The following is a 22,939-nucleotide window of genomic DNA, read 5'->3' as shown; positions in this document are numbered from 1 at the left end:
ATGAAATCCGACATAAAGGAGTTTTGTGGGACCCAAACACTATTTACAACATTTTATGAGGATAGGGCAATGTTTGACTCTACCCCAACGACTTTAAAGCACACAACTGGCTTAAAATAGCAGTATAGTATAGATGCAATTCATGTCAATGTCGAAATAAAGAGGATATAGATGAAAAAGTGGAAACGTTCACAAGTGCCCTGGTTGAATCGTTTGAGGACAGCTGCCCTCTGCGAGAGCGGAGATCTGCCCAGGAAAAACCCTGGGTAACTGGGGAGATCCGGAACCTTGGGAAGACTCTTCGTAAACTATTTAACCGGGCACGGCGTAAAAAGACCGCAGTATACTGGGATGAGTATCGTAATAAACTTGGTGAATATAAGAAAATCGTTCGAAAAGCCAAACGAGACTCCTGGAAAGGTAGATAGCGTAAATGACGTATAGAAGATAAAAAAAATTCCTATCCAAAACTCATGTCCAACCGGAATCTATGATCGATGACACGGGCAGGAGGCTTGAGGATATGGAGACAATGAAACTCCTAATGGATTCTAATTTCCCACCCGGTATATCGAATAACATAGATGAACCGATATTGGAGGAAGGGGAGGGTAACACGGAAATAGTTATTACAACTGACATGTTTAAAGGGGCAATCAAGAGCTTTGCTCCCTATAAAGCTGCAGGGCCGGATGGAATTTTCCCGGCACTTTTGCAGATGGAGGCGGGACTGGTTTCCGTACATCTGTCACAGATATTCACTGCATGCTTAAAATTGGCATATACCCCCATTAAAAGCCAAGATGCAAGGGTAATATTTATACCCAAACCAGGGAAACCTAGCTATGCGACACCTAAGTCCTATCGACCGATAAGTCTTACGTCCTTCCTACTTAAAACTTTGGAACGGATAGTCGATAGCATGGTTAAAAGCAGCATACCATACAAAGACCTTAAATATAAGCAGCATGCTTATATGCATAGGTGAATCTTTCGATAGCAAACTGTATACACTGGCGGTATGCATTGACATCGAAGGCGCTTTCAATAACGTGCACACTGATACCCTTATCCAATCCCTAGACCAGTTTTATGTTGACCTGGTGCTCCGTAACTGGATCAACTACATGATGGAACAGATGGATAAGCTGCGAGATGTACGATATAACTATCAGGAAAAAGGAATTTCGCGGTATACCACAGGGTGGCATTTTGTCACCTTTACTCTGGGTTACCACGATTAATAGCCTCCTAAAGATCCTAACCGAGAAAGGACTTAGACGTGTCTGCTATGCAGACGATGTCGTAATACTTTTAAAGGGAAAGGATCCAAATTACTTGTGTAGAAGAGCTGAGGAGGCTCTGAATACGGCCTTGAGCTGGGCTCAACCGAGAGGCCTCAATGTTAACCCGGCAAAAACGGAAATCTGTCTTTTCACAAGAAAGACAAAAATTTCTACATATACTGAACCTTGCTTCCTGGGCAAGAAGATACCGGTGACAGACAAAGTTAAGTACTTAGGTGTAATACTTGACCGGAAATTAAAATGGAGACACCACATAGAGGATAGGATCAACAAGGCACATCGGTGCTGGGCGACATGTAGGAGAACCATAGGCATGAAATGGGGTCTTAGTCCTACTATGACAAATTGGCTTTATAAAAGTGTAATTAGACCAATTCTAGCTTATGCTTCAATAATCTGGTGGACTGCTTTGGACAAAAAGCAGACACTGAATATGTCGGAAACTTTGAAACGCTAATCCCAGATAGAATGTCTTGGTCCAGCGGAACATTAGAGCAAATACCAATAGGAATCCGTTGCTACACGGATGGCTCTAAATTATGGGACAAAGTGGGCCTGGGGTTCTATATTGAAGACCCAGAAACAGAAGTATACCACCGTTTACCTAATCATAACACAAGCTTCCAGGCAGAAGTACGAGCAATAACGGAATGTGTAAATTGGATTAGAATAAATATGGCGCCCACAGGGCTTAATATATTTACCGACAGCCAGAAGGCAATTAGGGCGATATCAGGTGATAGAATTAAATCTAAGACCGTATTGGATTGTAAGAAAGCTTTAACTGAATACTCTCCCAGAGGTAAGGTTCACATCATATGGGTAACAGGCCACTCGGGAGTAGTCGGCAACGAAAGGGCGAATGTAATAGCTTTAAAGGGAAGGGAGCTCGATGTAGTTAACCTGACAAACGTAAAACCATTCGACGCAACAAAAGCTGAATTAAAAATATGGATGAGAGAATCCCATAAGGCCTCTTGGAATAATGAAACGGTGGGTAGAACCACAAAGATTCTATGGGGTGACCCTGATGAGAGCAAGACGAGAAATCTCCTCAAAATGAGCAAGTCTGAGGTTAGTATTATGGTACGTATTCTGAGTGGACACACAGGATTACGTGCACATCTATACAAAATTGGACGTGCGGATTCAGACGAATGTAGAGCATGTGGAGAGGACAGTGAAACTCTGGAGCACTTTCTTTGCCATTGTCAGGCATTCGTCGAAGTTAGATCCAAGTATCTTGGATGTGATGTTATTCCGGAAATAACATTCTTAACCAACACCGATTGGAAGATTCTTAGGAATTACGTCCAGGAAACTGAGTTTCTGAACATGGAAAAATAATACATTCAGTGAACAATTTTGTTTTTTTTTTCATGAATTGGAGCGCACAACAGGCCCGATTGTGACCTAGGTGTATTTCTTCGGATTTGATGTAGTATACATCCTCCTATCAACCTAACCTAACCTATAGATGCAATTCAACGTTTACAAGTTTTATAGGAATCAAAATTTCTTTACTAACTACTATTACATTCGGTCCATAACTTACGCTATTCTCTTCTATATCATCCCTCTTAAAGAAAATCAGTTTATTGTCAATATTTACTTGTTTTACTTTATTTTAAAAAAGTATTCCATGATTTCTTACTCAATTGAAAATGTTACAAACCACACACTATTTCCTAGACGTTGATGTACAAAATGATTGATATTTCTTTTTACATGACTAATCAATGCCTTTATAATAGCAAATTGTAAGGACTTTTTCTTTGTATATTTTTATTGTTTTGAGGACTTAGCACGTTTGCATACCGGAGCAAGAGTACATGTTTAAAGTATAAAAAAGGTAATTTTTGATTATATCATGTGTATTTCTAGTTATACTACCATTCTGCATTAAAGTCTCAATTTCTATAAAAAATGGACTTGTTACGTTTGCGTACTAAGCTAACGATGTACTCTATAGTTTGTTCCTAAAAATAGAGCCACATGCTTTGTCAAAGTTTCTTTTCACTTAAAACCTCTCCAATGAAGAATTGAGTTGGAAAAACTAACTGAAATTTTGTGTTGATCTGTTCTGAATATAATACCATTATTTTTACAATAATTTACGCGTCGCGTAATTTTAATGTAATTTGAAATTAAGCTATATAAAGAAGTGTGTTATGTTTCCAAAAATATGAAAATTTTACAATTTGTAGACGATTTTCAAACTGAAATCGATACAAATAGTAACCCAGCGGTAAATGAAACAAAGTACTTAGATAATATTCGATGACATCAGTATGACGTTCTAAGCGAGCAATCTAAGTACTTAGAGTGCAATGTATGCGTAATCCAACATATCATGCACTTTAATTATAACATAGATTACGATTTAAGCAGAGAGTTAGCTGCCTTTTTCATGTTGTTTTTTGTTTTTATATCTTTAAAAAAAAAACAGAACTAAAGTACCGTTTTATTTTTCTTTTGTATGTATACTTCATGAAAAGAATAATATTTTTGTTTCAGTTTAAAGTTGATTTTTTGTAAGTGAAGTTATGTTTTCTTAAAAAAGTTATTTTATTGTAAAAATTTAAAGTAATTGTGGTGATCTAAATGGCACAAACAAAAAATTGGGGTAAATTTACTTCATACATTCTAGTTTTAATACTGACAATTTCCTCTTGTTTGTTTACAGGATCTGTAAAGGAAGATGGCCGAATGTTTCAAAAGAAAATTAAGATTCATTTCATTTATCTTCGTTAAAATTGTTTGATTATATTTTTATTGAATTAACTATAATACATGTTTATTATTTTATGATAATTTTTAAACAAACTTACATAATTTTAAATAAACGTAAAAAAATACATATTTTTTCTATAACAAAATCGGAAGACATGGTATTTTAACTTACAAATGCAAATAGGATTGTAATCTACATACATTGCATTCTTATTTGCAAGCGTTTATAGGCGTCTTATTAACTTCGCTTAGAACTCCACACATTATGTATGTGAAATTTTAATTTGCCTTAATGAAACTGTGGCTTACATTCTAAGCGAGAGCACATCGATGAGGAAGCCTAGGACACTTTTATGTTAAATCTAAGTGGAAGAATAAGTGAAAGCATCACCACTGACTGCCACGAAATATCACTTAGATAAGCGAGTACATAATGTGTATTTTTACCGCTGGGAAGTTTAGTTCTTATTATTACAATCCTAATATAATTTCATTAAAAAACTTTAATTTTGAGTCCAAAAAGAGGCAGAAGAAGCAAACATGTTCAAGGCAAGGACAATGCAAATTTTTGAAATAATTCTTTGGTCCAAGAAAATAGTATAAAATGTAGTAATACATAAGTTTGAACCAGAAAATATCAAGAAAAAATAAGAAATAACAATTCTTTTTGGAGCAAGAGATATGGAGTCATGTAAAAAATTGGGAAATATAGTGGGAATCTCCTTAAATACTGCTACTACTCATTCAGCATAGTAAGGAGTGAGATCGTAAAACTCTTAACACACGATTTTCATTAAAACTCTTAACCCAAGTATTATTTAATTTTTTTTATCAAGTTACCTTTGTAAAACATGTCAGTTATTATGTTTAATGTCAATTATTTCATTTTTTATTATTCTGATTAAAATGAGTGACCAGAAAAAAGTGAGTACTAAAATTATTAAATATTTTCAATAAAACCAAACATGGGCATATAAAAGGTTGGCCAAGAATTTAAAGGTCTGTCGTCAAACTGTTTCCAATGTTATTACACAGTACCGGGAGAACTTGTACCTTGATAGAAAACCTGGTTCTGGTAGAAGGAATGGTAATGATGTTTCTAAAGCCAAAAAAATAGAAAGCATTTTCAAAAGAGCACCCACACATCCGGTATGAAAGCAGCCCGGTTAGCTCAGTGCTCGGACTATTTGGTACGAAAAGACTATTTGGACTCAAAAAGTTCCTGCCAGGAGCTGCTAAAAATGTAGAGGCCAAAAACAGAGCACAGAAATTGAAGTCAAGTTTTATAAACAAATATTCTTGCTGCATAATGGTTGACTTCGTGGTCAAAAATTGTATGTTGCTGATGCTCGAAGGAATGTTCAAGAAAAGTTTAGGACCCAACAGACAAAATCTCCCAAAAAGTTCTTAGTATGGCAAGCAATATGTAGTTTCGTAAAAAGAAACCAATTATTTGTATACCGAAATTTACATCAAGGAATGTTTACAAAAAAGGCTGCTTTCATTCATAACACTTCATAATGTGTCCACTTATTTTTGGCCTGACTTAGGAAACTGCATAGTGACAGTTAAAACTAGATGTTGAGTGGTGCAAGAACAATTATGTTGTATTTATACCAAGAGTGGAGTAATATTGTGCTCTTGTTAAAAGAGAAGTAGATTTTAAACGGTTTAAAGTGTAGTAGATTTTAAACGGAGATGGACTACCTGTTCGAGCAAAGTGACACAACGCACTATAAAAACGTTAAATACGAAAAAGGTTCAACATTTCATCACTAGTGATTAAAAATATAAAAATATTTTTTTGTAAATTGTAACTGTAAGTTTAGAGGTTTCGTTTTTATTAACATATGTATACATATGTACGTATGTTAAGAATTTTTCGATCTCACTCATTATCTTTAACACGTTGACGTAAATGGCGTCTATAGACGTCGAGCACGGTCGCTCGTAGATGCAAATGACGTCTATAGTAGGTTGATCGACTCGGTTTTTCAACCAATTTTTTCTGTTATAAATGATGATTTTTCGAATATCGAATAATCCGGTGTTTTTACTTTTTTTTTGAAGTAAATAAAAATACAGCCCGTCCAAATTTTAAAAATATTGGAGTCCAGGAACTAGAACATATTTTTCTAACGCACCTTTGGTTAAACTTTTTTGATTTTCCTAATAAAAAACAATTTTTATTTGTAAAATTTATTGGAATAACTGTTTGATAAAATTTTATTAATCTTAAGATTATATTTCAATTACAATAGTTAAATATTACATTAAAGAAATAATGTAAATCAGACGAATATATTTAAAGTTATCTTTTAAACTGTTAAAAATCAGGCCATTTTTTCTTAATCAAATTTATACATAAACGTCAATTTTTTTTTTCAAATTAAAATAGATTTTGTTATTTATAATGGAAAACCGGCTAACCGTTTTTTTCTGGATTTGAAATATGTTAACCGTTTTTATTCAAATGTCAAGTATTCGAACACCAGTTTTTGGAAAATGTCGAATAATCGATCACCCTCAGCCGTCATATAGTGTTATTTCTCTCAATATTGATTTCACTATAAATCGGAGTATAAAAAATATTTTTAAAATCCTTCAACATTATTTTAACAATAAAATAATATAGTTTTATTATATCAACAACATTTTTGATTAAAATTTATATTCGGTCTGTACTCGTGAAATTTAACAAAGTACTCAAATTTTTCAAAAATTAAGTGTGCATCTGGATAGATTCATAATTTTTTGAGTGAGCGTCAACTAGTTAAGTATAATTATGAGATATTTACAGTCTAATCTTCCCTCAATCCAAAATAGAGACCATGTTCCAAGCAAGAAAAATAACCACATACCATTACGTATCCGCCATCCACCTTGTTCAATGATATTCATAGTACACTTTTGGACAAAATCCAGTGTTGGAACGTCTACGTACAACTATACGGATCATATCATCAATTAAATAAATTGACTTTTCTGCATCTGACTACAATATATTTCGATTCTGCTCAAGGTTAGATTTCTACTAATTTTATTATTTAAATTATTTTTATACATGAGAGATCTTACTATTAAGCTTGCAACATCTAAGTTATATTCATTTTTAAGGGTACTCGGAGCACACAAAACTGTCATGCTCCGCATGAGTCAGAATTTTTCGCTTTAAAAAAGCGTAATTTTTTGGTTTAAACTTATATTTTACAGCATCTTCTATAATTTTCTTGGAGCACCCAATTATTTCATAAATTTTTATCGTTTTTCTGCTGTCTATCCTGCAATGTTTGCCTCTGCCCCTTTTAAGATCCAAAATTATAAGTTTTTAATGATATTGTTTTTAGAATTATAATAAAAAGAATGAAAAATACTATTTAGGTCAATTTCAATTTGAAAATTGTCAACAAATTGTTAAATTTAGCTATTTTTGCAAACTGGCTCTATTTTTTGTCACACCTTTTTATGTATGTAGCTTAATTTAAAAATTTAAAAATTACGAATAGCGACACGTAAATTATTGCAAAAATAATGGTTTTATATTCATAACAGATCAATACAAAATTTCAGTTAGTTTTTTCGACTCTATTCTTTGTAGGAGAGATTTTAATTGGAGAGAAACTTTGAACGTGATGGTAGCTCTATATCATTGAACATCACTGTACTTTTATTTTGAGTTGAATTCTTCTTTACCGATACAAATAAAAATTTGGTAGTAGTATGTTTTTGAGCTCCACTGCTTTAGAAAGTGTAATGAACCTCTAAATATCAAGATAATTTAATAGAAAGTTAAAAATAAAGTATCAAAAATTCATGACAAATAAGTATGTAGTAGGAAACTTAACTTTTGAAAAAAATGTTAAGGAAAGTTGTATGAAATATAATCGAAAATTATTATTTTTTATTAAAATCAAATTAAAGACTCGTTAATTATCGAAAATAAATCAGGTTTCTTTCATATTACAAAAAAGGTTGTAATATTTTTACTGCAAAATTTAAATATTATTTAATAAAGGAAATTATTTATGGTCTAAAATTTTACATTTTATGTTGTAATTGAAAGCTATAAAATGTGAGTAATGTATGCAAAAATAACCAAATATTAATTAGAAAATTATTGAAAACGTCTGTAGCTATGTTTGATAAATGTTTAATGTATATTAAATTAATGTTTAATTTTTATGTGGAGTATGTGGTGGCCTCCGGTAGGTTAGTGGTTAGTGTTCTAGTCTGGTAGACCGGAGGTGGTGGGTTCGATTCCCACCTGAGGCACTGGTTAAGGAGCGCACAACAGGCCCGATAGAGGCCTAGGTGTATTTCTTCGGATTTGATGTATATACATCCTCCTTTCAAACTAACTAACTAACTAACTAACTAACTAACTAACTATGTGGAGTATTAAAATGTATTTATTTGTAGAAAATATATGTGAAGATGCAAAAAATACAATTAAGTTTTTACATGAAATGATAATTTCATTTGTGAGTATTATTTTTTGTGAATATTAATGCATTGAACACATTGAAGACAGCAGACTACCAACTGCAATCTGTCAAAAATAAAATACACACGTTTATATGAAGACGATTCTTTTGACGACAGCACAGCTACACGACCACTCGACTGCTTTTGTCGCTGCAGTCGAATTAAGCTAATTTCTATTTTTGTCAACCACAAAAACAGAAACAGTGTTGCTAATATAATAAAAAATTGAAGTGCTTAAAAAATATATTTTTTTTTACTTTATTGAGAGAAGTTATTTACTCAAAATAATAGTTTAAATCTTAATTACTTTGAAATGTTATACGTTTATTTTCTATTAATGTAAAAACAAAAAACGATAAAGTGACACCACTGAATTATAAATTCATATCAACAAGAAACAGCTGTTTATTTATATTACTTGTAGCTGTAGTCTTTGAAATAATTCAGTAGCTACCACACGACTACAACTGCAGCACAGCAGCATTTGTGTTCGTGTAGTCGTGTAGCCTGCTGTCTTCAATGTGTTCAATGCATAAATGTAAAATTTGTATTTATTCGTGTTGATTGTATCAAGAAAATGTGTAAGTTGCACTAAAAAGTGTATTTTTACAGGAAATATGTATGTATATTTTATATGTAAAATGTAAGTTGTAAAATCCATTAAAAAATGCAGAAAATTGTTATTTATAATTATACTCTTCACCTTCGTGAGAAGGGTTTACAGTGAATCAACTAAGTTTTTTGCCTACCTTTTTTTAAGAGAATTTTGTTTTTTCATAAATAAAATTCGAAAAAACAGGTAAAAAGTAAATTTATGTTTTCCAATTAAAAATAGAGATTGTGTAAAATGGGAAAACCAAGAAAAAAAATATTAAAATACAAATTTTGGTGCATTTGTTGTTGCATTTTAGTATTTTTCATCAGAATTTGCACGTCAATAAAGTATTTTGCATATTGAGAATTTCGGTTAATTTCGTTATGTTTTTCAAATTATTTTTTAATTACTTTTTTGAATTTATTGTTTAGTGTTAAAAGGACAAAAAAATCATATCCTCATTGTGTGAAAATGTGATGTTATTTACCTTAAAAATGTTTAAAGGATAATAATGAGGCAATTTCGATATAAAAAATTAGTTTAGATTTCTAGAACAAGTGTAAATCAATGAAATATAATTATGTGATGTTTAATCAATAACATTAAAAAATATAAAATAGAGTAATTGATGTAATGATCCAAAGAATTATTAGAAAAAACGCACTGAGTGGTCTTTCAAAATCTTTAACTGCCAAAGGGAGGCGACTTGTATCCAAGGAAAACCATTGGACTCCTGATTTATCTTCTCTAAAATCCATATACGAACTAGGAGGAACACTATGTTTAAATTTAGACCTCTAAACAGACCTTAGGTTGCTTGGAACCATTGTAAAGTGAACTGTCGTGTAGTACAGGAAAAATACCTAATTTAGATATTTTAAAATAGAGGTGGTCATCATACCCTAAGGTCAACAAAAGCAATATTTTTCAGCTAATACATACACTTATATATATTTAGAACCCAAATCAAGAATAACTATCCAGATCCAAATACGCCTACTGTATCTTATTCATAAAATAAAGCATTCAAAATATGAGGTTGAAAATCAAGATTTTAGCATGTAATAGTTCTATAGTGGTATATGGTGATGTCCCCATACTTAGAGTGGCTAGGATGGTACTTAGTGTTAGATTTATTGAATAAGAATCTATATTCTACAATTCTAAATAAAATTTACACAGTACTCCCCAAATAGATTGGGTTTCCGTAATGTAGTTTTTGTTTATCAATACAAAATGACCAAAAACCCAGATTATTTTTGTTATAATATATAGATTTATACCTCACTAAACATTTTTTTTAGGTCCAAATCCATTGATTATCTAATATATTATGTATCCAATTCAAAATTACTTATTATTTTCGAAATTTTATCAAAGAAACGATAGATTTCATGTTAAGTCAAATATTGATAAATTCTTATAGGTATATCGAATAATAAATGTTTTTGTTTTTTGGTGTATTCAGTTTCGTATGTTTGGATGGCTGTGTGTTTTATTGCCTTGTGTATATTGTTTTTGTTTCTTGGTGTATTCAGTTTTGTATGTTTGGATGTCTGTTGGATTCATTGCGTTGTGATTTTTTTGTATTTCGTTTATTATGTTTGATGTCTGCTGATTTTACTGCCTTGTGTATTTTGTTTTTTGTGTGTTTATTTCGTTTAGCGTTGTTGTTGTTCGTTTTGCTATTGCTATAATAATGATATAGTCGGTAAAATGAAATAAATTTAAATTTTATAAAATTTATATATTTTAAATACACTGTGGTGAAGGGTATTTAAGATTCGGCACAGCCGAACTCTTACTTGTTTTTTATACGTATTGTTTGTAACAGGATAATATGACATATGAAGCGAGAAACAATAACAATAAATTTTTATTAAGGTAATAATGAATTCGTAGTGTCTATGAAATGACTATTGTAGGATAAAATAATGAAGGAAGTTATAGGTATCTTAGAAATTTCTAACAGGAGAGCAATTAAAAAATAAGATGCGGAGAGGGGACAAGAGAACATAAAATTTTGTTTTTGTAATTTTACATTGTGAAATGTTTAAATAACAAAAATGTATGAGTGTATGTATGTATATTTTCTTACATACATACATAGACATGTGTAGGAACTTAACTCGTTCTTAAAACACTTTAGTTTTAAATTTTATTATTATACATAAAACTTTTCCTGTTATTGTTTGATTTAAAAATATTTAATTTTTCATTATAAATAAATTTCTTGAACAATAAACATTAATATGGGGAGTAGATGTAGGAACTTAACTCCTTCTTAATACACTTTAGTTTTACAATTTTATTTTTATACATAAAACGTTTCCTGTTATTGTTTGATTTAAAAATATTTAATTTTTCATTATAAATCAATTTCTTGAACAATAAACATTAATATTAAAATATAAAAAAATTAATAATTGTTTCTACAACATGTACATATATATGTACATGTGAATTTTTCATACATAGGTATGTACATATACATATGTGACATTTCTATAATTTATTATTACATACTCACAATGATCTAATAATAATGAATGAACAGGCGCAAAGAAAAATATAGGCTGTTAATAAGATTCGAGTTTTGAAAGCTTTTAAAACCAGTCCCCGTAGCCCAAATTGGCTGAAATTTAGCAGTCATAAGTACATCTGATGACAATACAATAATATGTTCGAATATTCGAAATTAAGTTCGAAAATTCGAAGTTATTTTCGAAAAAAATTTTATGTTTTTAAATTAATCTCTGTATCATAAAAACTAAAAAAAAAATTTCGAAAGTTCGAACTCGTGTTCGACAAATTTTTAAAGCTGTTAATACTAGTTCTTTTAGTCCGAATGTGTTGAAATTTGGCATACATGATTTCACCTAATGACAATACATTATTATGTTCGGATATTCGAAATTATTTTTGAAATTCGAATTAATGTTCGAAAATTTTTAAAAGCCATTGAATAATGGTAATGAAAATTTATTTTTAAATAATTACTAATGAAATCGTTTCATTAAAAAGCATTACCATAGACAAAATAATGCTAATGAAAAAAAAAAATAATTATAATTTTTTTCAATTTAATTAGTCGATATAATTAATTAATTAATTAGTCGATATAATTAACTACTCCCATGTATGGTCTAGGCCCATCATGAATCATTCCTATTATACGACTTCTTTGAAAGTTGCTTAGAGCTTAATTTTTTCGATTAATGGACTTCTAATATATTTCCTGAATTCATTTATATTAAAAAAATATAATTTGTTGTCGTATTCAAGCATTAAAAATTCATCCATGTATGAAACCGCCTCTAAATAGGTTATTTGGCAAACTTTATCGGTTTCACTATATGCTTTATGGTTTGAAATTAAATTTTTTCCAAAAAATTTTGTCTAAAAATTTATCTTTTTTTAACGTTTTATTGGTATTATTGAATCTGCCTTATTCCAAAAGCCTAACAATAAGTAATTAAATCTTAAAAACTAAAAGTGTTTTCTCTCTGATGAGAGCAAAATAGAATGAATGGTCCTCGTCCTAGCGGTTCTACGAAGCCTTGTTGTATGTTGGTACTGTGTGAGATGCCTTGCAAGCGGATTAGGTTGGGTTTGTAATTTTGCAATATATTTTTCCAGTACTTTCAAAAATTCATCCTTTGCCAGTGGTACTTCTTAATCCCTGTGGATATACTCGTTTGTGCCTCTACGGGTGGCTTAATGTTTTTTGTTGCCTTCCAAAGGGAGAAATTTGTATATTTATTATTTGTAAGACTTTCAATATAATTTTTACTTATGCGATCATCTTCTAATCGAAGGGCTCTTCTCAGTCTCCTTGTAGTAGTAGATAGCCTCTGCTTTGGAGCAGGAGATATATTTTGTTGCCACTCTCATCATATAAGCGTATTAGTTTTTGGGGTAATATGGCACTTATAATGATGTAAACCGAAGACATCAGTGACGTGAAGACACTAATGTATTTATCTAGATCTTCCTCACACTGTAAATTAGGATTAGTGTGGATATGACTACTAATATATTTCCTATATTTTAGTCAATTTGTCTTAAAATACAACGAGCCTGTTATTTCACTTTTTCTGTAGTAATTTACTATTACAGGAGAGTGGTCAGAAGATAAATCATAGGAGATTTCTGAATTGAATCTCTACTGAATTTCTACTAATATATATGGTAAAATCTATAAGATCGGGAATTTTTTTAGGATCTGTTGACCAATAAGTAGGATAACCTGGATATATGAAATCCAAACAATTATTGGGATCAAATAAAGATTTGTACAGCTGTCTACCTCTATGGTTTATTAATCGTGAACACCAGTATGTATGTTTGGCGTTGTAGTCATCACAAACTAAGAACCGATCTCCTAATGCTTCAAATTTTTCCTTGGTCATTGAAAAGCGCGGTGGGCAATATATGTTTATTATTTGTAAGGTGAGTTTCTGATATTAACATAACATCAATGCATTTATTTATCATGAAGTGGGATATTTCCGACTGATGTTGGCTTAAACCGTTTGTATTCCAGAAACATTTTTAAATAACTCATTTTCTAGTTAATAGAATTTGAATCATTTGATTCTGCGCTCTCAAGAGTTCTTGTATTGTGCTTTGCATGGATGACATGAAGTTTGTCATGTTTCGATTAAGAGAGGTAATATTCTGTGTTCATTTGGTTGTTTAGTTTCGAATTTACAGTAGCTGGAAGATCTTTGGAAGATCTACTCTTGGGTTTGATTCATTAGCAAGATTAATATTTTTTGTAGGAAAGTCTACAATTTCACCTTTCAGTTTATTTTGTATCTCTCTCTTAGTCTTCTTAGTAACACTTTATATACAGGGCAACCACGGTAATTAGCATTTTTTATTATGTCACATTGTGACGAAGAGTGAAGGTATCCACATGCAACACAGTTCTTAAGGTACAATAATTCTTTGTATGTCCAAACTCTTGGCAATTGCTACATTGAACCGGTTGACTTCTCTTAAGCGGTTTCTCTGCATTGACTCTCCGATTCCACAAATATTTGAGAGAGTATATAGGATGTTTCTTTTCTTTTTAGTTTTGCATCTTCGGGTTCAAGTTCAACTCTAAACATTGGCTGGGGAACTTTACCTTTATTAAAGATATTGACAAAGTTTTTATCTGATAGCCCAATTCTTCCAGGGCCACCTTAATATCATTTGAATCAACAGTGGACTCTATACCTTTGACAACTACTGTTAAACCTTTACTGCGGTTTAGCTGATACGTATAAAAGTTTTCCTTGCTTTCGTTTAGGTATTGAGAGATCTTTCTATAACCATCATCAGTGTATTGTTGCTACTACGATCGGCCTCTTTAGTGTTAAAAACTGTTAAGCTCTCACTAGATATTGTTTGTGGATTATCACAGGCATGTGTGTTGAATCTGTTGTTTTTTTTGATGATGTGGTTGTTGTACACATATATTTTTATTATTTTCTTTTATGCTTTGTTCTAAACAAGAATTAATAGGTGTTATTGTTTGTGTCAGGGATGGAAAATGAGATTTTGTGTCAGTATCAAAAAATATTTCAGAGGGTACTTTTTTGGATCTCAAAGTACTAAAATATTTTTTTTGCTAAATGATGGCAATTTCTTAACTACATTTATTTTTTTTAAACAATCCATAACAGAAGTAGAAAGGCATTATATGTTAATATGATGTATCCTTGTCCGTCCCTCAATGTTCACCTTTTTACATCTCAAATATTAGCCAGATATTGTACTATGTAAATATCTTAAATTTAAAGCTGTCATGATATAATTTATTATATTTTAATAAATCCGGCATTAATTAAAGTTAGGCCACATTTCGCCCTATAAAAGGACGAATTTAGAATTTCAACTTAATGCTAATAATTGAGCTACAAGTATTAGTATCGACTGTTCATTGTCAATAAATCGCTTAAATATGTGTTGTTGAATTAAAATCCGTCGTGGGACCTTAAATAGGATATTTACTCGTACATCCGATTATGAATATGACATGAAACAATAATTTGCTTAAAAGTCCAAATATTTTTGACCTAAAACTTCTTATATTATCTTTGGTTAAATGCTTAGTTTCAAAACATATCGTTTTATAGTAGATTGAATCCTTCGAGTTCCTATCGTTTGGAAATCATTTGTTTTAAAGTCAAATATTATTTCAAAAATTTAAATTTCTGGTAATTTTCTCATAAAATATTAACAGTGAAATTTTAATAAGATTAATATTCATATAATGTCAATCAATATAAAAATATGTACAACTTTATTAGCCGTTTATAATTTTATTATTAGTTTTTTTAGAAAAAACGGCTTTTAGTTGATGCATTTTTGAGAATTTATATAACAATGTGCTACACTCTTATACATTTTTGTTTAAATTTACACTATTTATTGTAGGTAACCAGACTCCTAGTATAATTAGTGTAAAAATACATGTTCAAAAATATTCAAAATTTTTAAACACATTGTATGTAAAATCCTTTGATACAAAATGTGTGTTTTTACCCTTTTGTATTTATAAAAATGTTTAGCAACATTCCAAAATCGTGTAAATTTAAATTTTTTGTGTTTAAATAAAACATTTTTACATGTAAGTTTAATATTGAATTGTTTAATTGTACATAGAAATGTAAACCTTTAATGTATCACTTTCTATTCAAAAGATTAAAACATATTAAAATTATTTTGAAAGAATGCTTTATTTAATTTTAAAATTACAAAAGAATTATCTTTAGATCTCATTTACTTGATGCACTTTCGTATTTAAATGGATTTTAATGTAAATTTTATCTTTATATAGTAAATATTGAGGAATCTTGAATATTCGCATATTTGTGGATGGATTAAATATTCATTATTTAATGTTCTATTGGAAGAAACCAATGGGAACCAAATGTAGCCACGGAGCACGCACATTAATTGGATTTTTATTCAAATATCCTTCTTCATTCAAACTTGACAACAGCATAATGCAGCATTTGTTTGAGCGATGTCTTGGACTAGTTCATTGTCGATTTAAGTGGACCAAATTAATACAATTTTTTGAATATTTTTGCTATTTGTATTATTTTTTCTATTGCTTCTTAACATAATCTTATTGAAAATGTTTTATTTGTTGAAATATTTTATTTTTTTAAAAATTGTTTGACATTTCAATATTACTCGTCTAAATTAAAATTACACACATTGGGGCTAAAATATAAAATTTAAACACAACATGTGTAATTATAAAGTCGAAATGTTTATTTTATTGGAAACATGTTTATGAATAACCAAAATACTACATTTTATTTGTAGTTTTGCAGGCATAATGTTGTAATTAATTCTTATAAACATTTTATGCTTAAACTTACGCATCTTCTGTAATTTGCGCAAAAAACTTACATACTTTGTAATAGTAATTTTACATGCATATTTTAAAGTGTAAAACACTCTTGGAATTTAAAATTTTAAATATACTTTAACCTGTTATTTTTTATCGAAACGATATATTAAAGGTTTTCATAAAAAAATTCTTTATCTATCTGTTAAACGAAAATCGGATATTGTGATTGTGGCCCTGAGAGAATCAAATAAGACTCGGGAGTACAACGGTACTTTTGAACATCAAATAGTATCAAAAAAAAGTACCATCGTACCAATTTTGCCATCCCTGGTTTGTGTAATATTATTCTCATGAAAGTTTATAACGGGGGAACAAGAGCGAGCTCACTCAATTGGTTTGGCGGTTAAGTAATCTTTGTTGTATTTTGGATCATTTATATTTTTGTTTACACTTGTTGCTCCCTCCCCGTTGAGAAATATGTAGGCATTTCTGCCGTTTAAACTGAACCTGTTCTCATTTTGAGAATTCATATGCTCTTAATATTAAATAAAACTTGTGGAAATTAAATGAACACACACACACTTTCTAAACAAATTATTTTTTTTTTTTTTTGATATTTTTAATAACAATTAAAAATTTTAAATACTATATATATGTATCTTTTTGAAGCATTCTTATAAATTTATATATATATATTAATAAAATCGCGGGGCGAGTAAAAAAACACGTCTGCCTCACATGAAGATAAGTACATGTGATGAATATTGTGACGATGTTTAATAACTACATTTTTCTTTTCGTGATATTTTTAAGATATTTGAACAGATTTTTTCGTCAATTCTGACATTTTCTTTCAGTATTTTAAATGAAATAATTGCGAACTGTGCTTAAAATTGCTTAAAATCATTTAAATATAAGAGTGTATTTTATTTTATTTTATTTATTTCATTTGTAATTTGTAAGCCTTATTGGCCAATTAATAAATTACAGTAATCCACACTATTACTTTTTATTTTATCTTTTTTATATAATTTTTTATATTATCCTTTTAATATATACTACGAATAAAGAAATTAATCTAACTTAGGTTAGAGAATATACTGTACTCCTATTTTTTTGAACAGTCGGATTTGGATATGGATTTGGAAAAAAATTTAATAACAAAAAAAACAATGAAACTATATACAAAATTCCATTAGTTTTTTTTTTAACACTTAACAAACAAATATCGTGAAAAAATATTGGATTTCCGTAAATGTTTCTTTTTAAAAATAAGCTGCACATATCGAAATCGGATATAGATTTCGAAAAAAGTGAATAACAAAAAAACCAATGAAACTATATACAAAATTTCATCCATTTTTTTATTTTTAGCACTTAACAAACAAATATCTTGAACAAATATTGCATTACCGTAAATGTTTATTTAACAATGTCTCATTTACCTGTTCTTAAATATTTCTTGTCATGCTTGTCATCGGTTGTACATTGTTGTCGCCAGTTTTGATCAAGGTTTGTAACCTGTTCATTTATTGCAATATTTAATTCATTGAAATCATTTGTAGTTTTTATAACATCCTTCTTTAGATTATCTTGACGACGAACATCTGCCAAGCGTTCTTCAATTTCTAAATCTCTTGCCGTAGTATCAACAGGTTTTGCTGATCCAAAAACCTTTTCTGCCGATGTTCCAGTAAATTTAGAATTATCATTAACTTTGGATTTTAAAGGGACTTGCAATTGGACATCGAGTTCTGGAAGTGGCAGTGTTCGAGGCTTCAGCATTAGCTTTGGTCGTTCGGATGTACTATTTTTTTCTTCTTGAGAAGCATATCGATCTTTTTGATGAATTTGATCAGGAGATGATACTGTTGCTGAATTAGATGGATTTTTTTGACGCCATGAGCCAGGTGAATTAAAATCATCAGATGTAGACTTTTGATCTCTATTTGAGTTCCTTTCATTACCAAAGTTGTATGACTCCCGCTTTTGGTTATTGTCGCGCCTCCAATTAGTTGATTCCCTTCCTTCTACATTACTACTACTGAAGAGCGAGCTCACTCAATTGGTTTGGCGGTTAAGTAATCTTTGTTGTATTTTGGATCATTTATATTTTTGTTTACACTTGTTGCTCCCTCCCCGTTGAGAAATATGTAGGCATTTCTGCCGTTTAAACTGAACCTGTTCTCATTTTGAGAATTCATATGCTCTTAATATTAAATAAAACTTGTGGAAATTAAATGAACACACACACACTTTCTAAACAAATTATTTTTTTTTTTTTGATATTTTTAATAACAATTAAAAATTTTAAATACTATATAGATGTATCTTTTTGAAGCACTCTTATAAATTTATATATATATATTAATAAAATCGCGGGGCGAGTAAAAAAACACGTCTGCCTCACATGAAGATAAGTACATGTGATGAATATTGTGACGATGTTTAATAACTACATTTTTCATTTTTCTTTTCGTGATATTTTTAAGATATTTGAACAGATTTTTTCGTCAATTCTGACATTTTCTTTCAGTATTTTAAATGAAATAATTGCGAACTGTGCTTAAAATTGCTTAAAATCATTTAAATATAAGAGTGTATTTTATTTTATTTATTTCATTTGTAATTTGTAAGCCTTATTGGCCAATTAATAAATTACAGTAATCCACACTATTACTTTTTATTTTATCTTTTTTATATTATTTTTTATATTATCTTTTTAATATATACTACGAATAAAGAAATTAATCTAACTTAGGTTAGAGAATATACCGTACTCCTATTTTTTTGAACAGTCGGATTTGGATATGGATTTGGAAAAAAATTTAATAACAAAAAAAACAATGAAACTATATACAAAATTCCATTAGTTTTTTTTTTAACACTTAACAAACAAATATCGTGAAAAAATATTGGATTTCCGTAAATGTTTCTTTTTAAAAATAAGCTGCACATATCGAAATCGGATATAGATTTCGAAAAAAGTGAATAACAAAAAAACCAATGAAACTATATACAAAATTTCATCCATTTTTTTATTTTTAGCACTTAACAAACAAATATCTTGAACAAATATTGCATTACCGTAAATGTTTATTTAACAATGTCTCATTTACCTGTTCTTAAATATTTCTTGTCATGCTTGTCATCGGTTGTACATTGTTGTCGCCAGTTTTGATCAAGGTTTGTAACCTGTTCATTTATTGCAATATTTAATTCATTGAAATCATTTGTAGTTTTTATAACATCCTTCTTTAGATTATCTTGACGACGAACATCTGCCAAGCGTTCTTCAATTTCTAAATCTCTTGCCGTAGTATCAACAGGTTTTGCTGATCCAAAAACCTTTTCTGCCGATGTTCCAGTAAATTTAGAATTATCATTAACTTTGGATTTTAAAGGGACTTGCAATTGGACATCGAGTTCTGGAAGTGGCAGTGTTCGAGGCTTCAGCATTAGCTTTGGTCGTTCGGATGTACTATTTTTTTCTTCTTGAGAAGCATATCGATCTTTTTGATGAATTTGATCAGGAGATGATACTGTTGCTGAATTAGATGGATTTTTTTGACGCCATGAGCCAGGTGAATTAAAATCATCAGATGTAGACTTTTGATCTCTATTTGAGTTCCTTTCATTACCAAAGTTGTATGACTCCCGCTTTTGGTTATTGTCGCGCCTCCAATTAGTTGATTCCCTTCCTTCTACATTACTACTGACGGTATCGTAGCCTCTTCTCATTCCACGTTGTCTTGAATTTTGTTCATTTTCATTCGATAAGTCAATTCTGATTCTGCGACCTTTTATTGTAGGATCTGGTATACCTAAAGAATGTATTAAATCATCTCTGCTTTCAAACTCCACATAACCAAATCCTCGAACTCTGCCAGTTTCTCCGTCCTCTCGTGGAAGTCTTACTGACTTAACATTATTAGCATTAAAATATTCATATATATCATCCTCTTTAACATCAAAGGGCAAATTAGTGACATAGGCAATAAATGGTGCTTTATGAGGTATAGAATTATCATCAAATATTCTATTTGCGCGAGGAGCTGTTGGAAGTTGACAAACAACTGTAAGAACTTTTCCTCCGTCGTCACTGTCTTCTCCATCAACATTTCTAATATTTTTAGCCACTTGTGTTGTTCCTGCTGGAACATCACCATTCGACAAAAATGATTGTAACGATATGACGGTACCTTTACTTTTCTTTCCTTTTTTTCCTGAAAACATAAATATTTATTATTATTAAATTATACGTCCATTTTGGTATGAAATGACATAACACAGATAAAAACTGAAAATTTTTTTAAATACCAAAAACTCATTTTGAATTACTTTTGTTTAAGTTGAAATTGATGTAACTACATTTTTGTAATACTTTTTATAACAACGTTAGAATCTTATAAAGTTAAACTTTATTGCAACTTTGTTGGAAGATTCTAAAGAGTAAACCGCTAACGGTGCTTAAATATTGTTTGCCACCAAATGTATGCTTGTTTCGTTTGACATTATAAATCACATTTGATTTGTCTACGACACAAGCACTACGTGCATATTACATTTAAAAACCATATACTTTTACGAGGTTATATTATGGTTTAAATATAAAAAGATCTTCGTCTCTAATAAATTTGAAACATACCAAGGACCTAAAATAACTGTTATCAAAATTTTAGAAATCCAAAAAATTGCCCTTTTTAAGAAATAAAATTAAAAGTTACACAATAAATGTTTAGGCAACATAAAAAAACAAATGTTGTTCGTAACTGTTATTATTCAATTTATATTTTTTCTATCGTTTTGAAACACTTAAACATTTTCTAGCAGCAAATGTTATTTTTTTACCCCCTTATTCATAAACACAATTTTATTTTACAAACGATTTATAAATCAAATTTCGTATGGAAATTTTGTTTTATAAACCTTTCAGAAAATAAAATGTTGTTTATGAATAAGGGGGTTATTATTTAAAACTATTTTAATTGATATAGAAAGAATGGTCAATAATGGACTTAATCTTATAGGAATGAGTAGATACATGTTGGTTCCTTTAAAGCATTGGGGCTAGGATCTAATAATGATCCTAGTCGCAAATTTAGTAAATAGATTTTGTTTCCAACTTATAAAACTTCATTATGTCGAATTTTATCGCAATATTGGTATTTTTAAGCGATGTACAATAAAAAAGTTTGTTAGAACGTAAAGTATAACATTCAAGTACTGTTATGACTAACGTGACCAGACATCCGGGATTATCCCGCTTTTTAAAGGTTGATCCCGACTTAGATTTCGATCCCGCTTTTTAATAACAAATCCCGCTTTTTGCTACAAATCCCGCTTTAACAGGTCGCTTTTTAATAACAAATCCCGCTTTTTGCTACAAATCCCGCTTTTAACAGGTCAATTGTCCTTAATTTTATTGTAATCAATTTGGGATTTACTATTTAAAAGTTTAAAAATGAAACTTTAAATTAAGAAATTTTGTTAGAAAATATAATGTCTGTTCATTAACAACAATTTGTTACAAATTATCAGAAACTGGTTTTGTATTTCAATATAAATTTCAAATATTTTTGTGAAAATTAGTAACAACTTTTAGTTATTGAACAGACAAAGAGATTCAAAAAAATACTTATTCTAGTAATTTTTAATAATTTTTCAAAATGTGGGTAAAAGTAGACATCCACTTTTTAAATAACAAAGTTGATTTTAAAGTTAATGGTCTAAAAAATTGTTATTTTAAGTGACAAGTGAACATTGACTTTTTGGACCCATGACTTTTAACTTATAAAGCCGGAAAATTGAATTTATTCTCACTTAAAGTGACTATGTATCTCATCTATCAGAACACACTAATATTTAACAAACAGGAGAAAAAAATAGTTCTATTTGTGGCCCCATTCTGATTTGTTTTGTTTTTTTAACTAATATTTCAGAGTGATTTTATCGAATTTTTCTTATACACTATGTTTCCTAGATTTTAGGCAGAATTCTCGAGGAACATATGAAAAATGCTGTATAAGAAGTTTAATTTATACTGATTTTTTAATAACACAGGCCAACAAAAAGTTTTATAAATCGAAATGAAGGATTGCTACTTAAAATTTGAATCTGGCATTAGAATTTTTTTATCATATCAGAATTTTATTGCCACCTTCAAAAGTATATATGTATATTCTGGGTCCTTATCAAATTCTAAGACGATTTAGCCATGTCTGTTCGTCCGTCTATCTGTCTGTTGAAAGCACGATCGGAAAGAGCTAGAGAGTTTTTAGAAATAAATTTTCCACAATTATTTCTTATATGTAAGGTTTGTTTGGTATTGAAAATGGGGAATATCGGTCCACGTTTTCGCATAGCCCCCATAAAAGTGGAAAATAAATAACATTTTATGAGGATCGGTCCATAAATGTCCCTACCCCTCATATATTGTCCCCTCCAAAAAATTACTTTAAC

The 22,939-nt window shown here is 30.0% G+C and overlaps 1 protein-coding gene across 1 annotated transcript in view; it reads right to left on the bottom strand.

Moving 5' to 3' along the window:
* The window catches only part of LOC119601232 (eukaryotic translation initiation factor 4B), a 109,606-nt gene extending 88,893 nt beyond the window's left edge, over positions 1 to 20,713 (bottom strand). The window contains exons 1-2 of the mRNA XM_037952034.1: positions 19,594 to 20,713; positions 17,923 to 18,537 (exon numbers count right to left, since the gene is read on the bottom strand). Coding sequence (XP_037807962.1) covers positions 17,923 to 18,537; positions 19,594 to 20,713 — 1,735 coding nt within the window. The remainder of the gene's footprint in view (positions 1 to 17,922; positions 18,538 to 19,593) is intronic.
* Positions 20,714 to 22,939: the final 2,226 nt, after the last annotated feature.

The sequence above is a fragment of the Lucilia sericata genome, unplaced genomic scaffold (genome assembly GCF_015586225.1).
Source record: "Lucilia sericata isolate MDLA Ls3-8-SP2 unplaced genomic scaffold, ASM1558622v1 Contig000152F_arrow, whole genome shotgun sequence".
Classification (NCBI taxonomy): domain Eukaryota; kingdom Metazoa; phylum Arthropoda; class Insecta; order Diptera; family Calliphoridae; genus Lucilia; species Lucilia sericata.
Note: the sequence above shows the minus strand (reverse complement) of the source record. Positions and strands in the feature narration are given on the sequence as shown.